Consider the following 6136-nt stretch of genomic DNA (forward strand, 5'->3'; position numbering starts at 1 on the left):
ACACATTGCCGTCCAGTAGTAAAAACTGGATGTAAAACACATGAAACAAACACATGAAACCGCTAAAATTAGTTTCTTTTTAGGTTAGAGAAACTCATTATACAAGTTGCTTCTAGCTACAAAAGTGCTAAGTACGTAACAGACTAACATATAACCACTGGTCAATCCACATCCATAAGAGTAGGGATAATTCTATACTATAGTTTACACAGTGACAGGCAAGTAAACAGCGGGTCACAGCCACTTGTAACTTTCCAGTCTGTACTGGACACCTCTCTCCGCTCTCGCCGTTATTATTACCATCCATCCCCTCCCGTTTCCAAAAATTTGGCCTTTCTCAGAGCACATCTCCTCCACCCCCACCCCCACCCCCCAGACCTCTCCCACACCCACGCGCAGGCGCTCCAGCCCTCCAATGGCCGCCGCTGCCGCCCCCCGCCGCTGCTCCCAACCCTAACCCTAGCCGCAGCTTGCCTTCCCAGACCGCATCCATGGCCGCGCTCCACGTTCTTGTGCTCCTGCTGGTGTTCGGCGGTGGCGGCGGCGGCGCCAGAGGCGACGACGTGTCCGCGCTGCTCGAGTTCAAGAAGGGCATCTCGGACCGGCGGCGCGACCCGGTGCTGGGATCCTGGTCGCGGCCGGACGCGCCCGAGGCCGGCGCCGGCGGGGGCGCGTGCCCCGCGCGGTGGCGCGGCGTCGTGTGCGACGGCGGCGCCGTCGTCGCCGTCGCGCTCGACGGGCTCGGCCTCGCCGGGGAGCTCAAGGTGGGCACGCTCGCCGGCATGCGCGGCCTGCAGAACCTCTCCCTCGCCGGCAACGCCTTCTCCGGCCGCCTGCCCCCCGCCATCGGCTACCTCTCCTCGCTGCGCCACCTCGACCTCTCCGGCAACCGCTTCTACGGGCCCATCCCCGGCCGCCTCGCCGACCTCTCCGGCCTCGTCCACCTCAACCTCTCCTACAACAACTTCACCTCCGGCTTCCCCACCGATGGGATCCGGGAGCTCCAGAACCTGCGCCGCATCGACCTCCGCCGCAACTCCTTCTGGGGCAATGTCAGCGATCTGCTCGCCGAGCTCCGCAACGCCGAGCACATTGATCTCAGCGACAACCAGTTCACCGGGGCCGTCGATTTGGAGCTCGCCAGCCTGTCCAGCATCGGGAACACGGCCAGGTACATGAACCTCAGCCACAACAGGCTGGCCGGCGGCTTCTTCAGGAGCGACACCGTGGGGGCGTTCAAGAACCTGGAGGTCCTTGATTTGAGCAACACCGGGATTGCCGGGATGGTTCCGAAGCTCGATTCGTGGTTCTCACTGTCCGTCTTCAGGGTGGCTGGTAATGGCCTCTTTGGGATGATGCCTGAGACGCTCCTGCATAATTCGATGCGGCTTCTCGAGGTCGATCTCAGCCGGAACGGCTTCTCAGGTATCTCACCCTTTTCCCAGTGAGTTAATACATATATTGTTGAATTGTCACGATCTAATAGTAGCATGAATCTTAACCCAAGCTGGAATAGTGGTGATGTTGGTTCCCTGTTCCTTGAACTTTGGATGCCTTGCCAATGCTGATGGCCAGTGAGCTCCCAACAGTGTTGTACTTGGATCACAAGCACCGGGTTAGGTGCTTAGCATTGGTGGCATTCGCAACGCAAATGTTTCTAATGCCGGCAAATTCCTCGTGCACAGATTCTTTGCTGCATATTGAATCTGGATATGTCTGTTTGCTTGGAGGATTCCATGAGCATACCAAACATTTGGCTCTCGTGTGAATTTCGCATGTCGTTTTCTGCCAAAACATTTGTCGCGACTCGGAAAATCATGACATTTGCATTTGCATGCTGATGATCGGCAACCTTTTGCTCGCATGCATGACTAGCCTATAGCTTATTTTAACTTCTTTTTTTGGTCTTCTTCGTGAGCGGGTTTACAAGATGTCATGCTAGCAATAAATTTTATAGAAGTGTGGACTAGAATTACCCCGAAAAAACTGTTTGACTCTTGCATGCTTAGGAGGAAAATTGTCATGTTGACACCTCGTTTCTTCCGTGCTAGACTTGTTCCTGGATCTATTCCAGCTAAGTACATAGCTGATATGACTTTATGCAATGCGACTATTTCAGTGCTATCACAACAGATCATATGCTATTGCAAATATATAGGGACAGCTTTCATGACTAGTGTGCATGAGGTAGTTTGGAACTTTGAATAATTGCCATATGTCTACAGCTGTAAATTGTAATTGACTTGTGTGCCCTGTAATTTTGCAGGATCAGTGCCAGTTGTGAACTCTACGACTTTGAAAATGTTGAATCTCTCTTCAAATGTGCTATCAGGTTCATTACCAGGCACTGTTGGCAAGTGTGTCTCAGTTGATCTGAGTGGGAACCTGCTTTCTGGGGAATTAGCTATTTTGCGCTCTTGGGATGGCATAGTGGAGGTGATTGACTTGAGTTCAAACAAGCTGGAGGGGAGCTACCCGAATGATGCCTCTCAGTTTCAGAACTTAGTTACCCTGAAGTTGCGGAACAATTCGTTGAAGGGGTCTGTCCCTTCAGTGTTGGGAACCTATCAAAAGCTATCTTTACTTGATCTCAGTCTGAATGCACTTGGGGGGCCTGTTTTGCCTGTTTTTATTCTGTCGCCTACTCTTACAGTGTTGAACCTTTCTGGAAACAACTTCTCTGGGACTATTCCATTTCAGAGCCCTCATTCAACAGAGTCCATAATGCTTTCTTCTCAACCTTCTCTCAAGATTGTTGATCTGTCCAGCAATTCTTTATCTGGTCAGTTGCCACCAGAAATTTCTAACCTGCAAAGACTTGAATCCCTTACTCTTGCGATGAACGAGTTGTCTGGCGAGATACCAGATGAGATAAACAAGCTTCAAGGGTTGGAATATCTTGATCTATCTCACAATCATTTCAGTGGCAGAATTCCTGATATGCCTCAGGCTGATTTGAAGATGTTCAATGTATCTTACAATGATCTACGGGGAACTATTCCTAAAAGTCTTGAGAAGTTTCCCATAACTTGCTTTAGACCTGGAAATGACTTTCTAATTTTCCCAGATGGTCTGCCTGCTCCAAATAGTGGCGATGGTGGACTTGCACAGAGTCGAGCGTCTCAATCTCATGGACATAAGGCTGGTGTTAAAGTTGCAGTCATAGTTGGCTGCATTGGAGGTGTCTTGCTGGTGATCTTCATAGCATTGGCAATCTATGTGGTGAGGTCTCAAGAGCTTTGTGGAAGAAATGGATTTAGAGGCCAGATAACTCTCAGAGATCTAAAGCTGGGGAAATTAAGCCGTCCAAATCTATTCAAGAGTCCAAAAGATAATGTCATTCCAACTAAGACAAGTTTCTCAAATGACCATCTCTTAACATCTGCAGCTCGATCAATGTCTGCTCAGAAAGAGCTATTGGCTGAGGCTGCTGTTGAATATGGATATGCTGATCCAAAGGAAGTCGTCGAATCTACAAGCTCTGGTGTGACCGAGACCTCAGCTGCAGCATCTGTTCGGGAGTCTTCTCCTCGGTCTGCGTTGCCATCATCACCACATTTTCTTGATTCTAGATTCCATGAGGAACCTGTGACCTTTGAAGTGTATTCACCAGACCGGTTGGTTGGAGAGTTGATTTTCCTAGACAACACCTTAGTTTTCACAGCTGAAGACCTGTCCCGTGCTCCAGCAGAGGTTCTTGGAAGGAGCAGTCATGGTACAACGTACAAAGCAGCACTACAAAGCGGGCATGTCCTGACAGTGAAATGGTTGCGTGTTGGTCTTGTAAAGCATAAAAAGGAGTTCACTAAGGAGATAAAAAGGATTGGCACAATCAAGCATCCGAATATAATTTCATGGAGAGCGTTCTATTGGGGGCCAAAGGAGCAAGAAAGATTAATTATTTCTGACTATGTCAATGGCGATAGCTTGGCACTATACCTTTATGGTAACTATCTCATGCTCATTTCCTTTTGAATCTGCAACCTTTGAAATTATTCCTTGTTAGTTCGATGTACTTTGCCTTCTTGCGATGAAATATTTAAGACTCATCACCTCGGAATTTGTTCCTGCTGCTCTTTGTTCATATTATCATTGGATATGCGGCATGTAATTCCCAAGTCATTCATTTCTGCATACTGAACATTTCCTTCTGTAATTACTTACTGAAAATATGACCTTGCCTGTGCAGAGTCGACTCCTAGAAGATACTCCCGCCTGTCAGTCTGTCAACGGCTCAAGATTGCAATTGATCTGGCTCGTTGCCTCCAGTTCCTACACCATGAGAAGGGCCTTCCTCATGGCAACCTGAAGCCTACTAATATATTCCTGACCGGTCCTGACCTCTCTCCGAAGCTGGTTGATTACTGCCTCCATCGGTTCACGACTCCAAGCGGTATTGCCGAGCAGATACTGAATTTAGGAGCATTGGGGTACCGAGCCCCAGAGCTGGCAAACACGGCCAAGCCTATGCCGTCGTTCAAGGGCGACGTGTACGCGTTTGGCGTGGTGGTGTTGGAGATGTTGACGCGGAAGAGCGCGGGGGACATCATCTCGGGGCAGTCGGGCGCGGTGGATCTGACGGACTGGGTTCAGATGTGCAACAGGGAAGGGCGGGGGACTGACTGCTTCGACCGGGACATCGCCGGGTTGGAAGAGTCGCCGAGGGTGATGGACGAGCTGCTCGCCATCTCCCTCCGGTGCATTCTTCCTGTAAATGAGAGGCCTAACATGAAGACTGTCTGCGACGATTTGTGCGCCATAACAGCGTGAGCTTCCCCGCGTTTTTTTCTTTCTTTCATCAGTTCACCAGTGTACATGTAACCGATTTTTCTCCTCGTCGTCGTGGTGGTGCATCCCAAATCTTTTTTCTGTGGGTTTTCCAGAGCCCTGTAGGCAGGGTTTGTTTGATTGGTGACTCTTAGTGTAAAAAGAGGATTTGATCCCGTCCGTCCATTGATTGATTGATACCATTGCCATCCTGTCTTCTCCTTCCTTCCCCAGTTGGGGGATCCCCAGCATGTTGCCTGTTGGTATCCACTCGTCTATTTTTTTGTTTTCTTTTTGTGCAGAATCGGGTCCTGTGATGATCTGTGAAGTGCAGAGTGCTGTCCATGTTACCCGGCACTGTTGCTGCTGCAGCGTGCATGTGTTGATCTTCTCTTTCTTGTGTGAAGTTACTCTGGTCTGGCCTTTGGGTTTTAAACAAGGCACATGGTGGTGGTCTGGGGCGGCTACAGGTCGTGCCTGATGCCTAGTGCCCTCTGTAGCAACCAAACTGGCGCATGATTTATTGCGTTGGCGCCGGCCCATGGCCTCTGCGGCGCTTCAATGTTTGCTGTGGAGAGACAGGCAGCGCCATGTTCTCTTCTCCCAGGCCGGTGTGCTGTCTGATCAAACCGCCGAGAGCAGCCGGTAGACGGCGGTGGTGCCGCCGCCCTAGGTGCTCGGAACTGCCACCGGAGTCGTCGTCGCACGGTGAAATCGGCAGCCGGGCTGGTGGGGGTTGTGAGGTTTGGCTCCGAATCGAGCATTGGGAGGAAGATTTTGGTCCTTGGGTTGGAGGAGCGGAGGTGATATGGGCCATGGGGCCGGGCATGAATGATTTTGCTTCAGAACGCCTGCTGTGGTCCTCTGTCTGCACGCCACATGGGATGGAACGCGCAGATGCAGTTGGCGGTGATTGGCTGATCGCCCGCTTGTTAGTAGCTGCTCGAATTCGAATTCGTTTGCGTGCGAAGGTTCGGCTGGAACGATTTGATTGATTGCTCTGTCCATGCAGGGGCCAAGATCAGATCTTCGTCTGCCGCGCACGTACTACTACGTCACCGTGAATGTTCCCTGTTGCGAGGCGGAGTGAATTCCTGCCGCCCACCCGAGTAAATGACGCGGGCGAGCGAGCTACACGCCATGAATGCGGCGGTCGCGAGCGCGGCGGCGAGCAACGGAGCACGTACGTACCACCACCAAACCCACCTCCGCTGCTGCCATGCCATCCTAATCTGCCATTGCCGAGAGTAGAGCGCGGGCAAGGGTTGGACGGTGTGCCCCTCCCTCCGATCCGTCGCTGCCTCGCTGGCGGGTTCGTCAGCCAAGCGAATTGATGGAACACCATAGGCAATAAAGATCATCTGATGAG

At 51.3% G+C, this 6136-nt stretch overlaps 1 protein-coding gene across 1 annotated transcript; it reads left to right on the plus strand.

The window, feature by feature from the left end:
• The first annotated feature begins 369 nt into the window (after positions 1–369).
• Positions 370–4979, plus strand: LOC119362902 (probable inactive receptor kinase At5g10020). Its single transcript, XM_037628173.1, has 3 exons — positions 370–1425; positions 2267–3946; positions 4190–4979. The coding sequence occupies exons 1-3, from the start codon at positions 492–494 to the stop codon at positions 4768–4770; spliced, it is 3195 nt and encodes a 1064-aa protein (XP_037484070.1). The 5' UTR covers positions 370–491; the 3' UTR covers positions 4771–4979.
• Positions 4980–6136: the final 1157 nt, after the last annotated feature.

This window comes from Triticum dicoccoides, chromosome 2B, assembly GCF_002162155.2.
Source record: "Triticum dicoccoides isolate Atlit2015 ecotype Zavitan chromosome 2B, WEW_v2.0, whole genome shotgun sequence".
NCBI lineage: Eukaryota > Viridiplantae > Streptophyta > Magnoliopsida > Poales > Poaceae > Triticum > Triticum dicoccoides.

Coding starts and splice junctions, on each gene's coding strand:
- LOC119362902 (XM_037628173.1), top strand. CDS start 492: ATGGCCGCGCTCCACGTTCTTGTGCTCCTGCTGGTGTTCGGCGGTGGC. Junction 1,426..2,266: donor CAGCCGGAACGGCTTCTCAG/GTATCTCACCCT, acceptor GTAATTTTGCAG/GATCAGTGCCAGTTGTGAAC. Junction 3,947..4,189: donor CTTGGCACTATACCTTTATG/GTAACTATCTCA, acceptor TTGCCTGTGCAG/AGTCGACTCCTAGAAGATAC.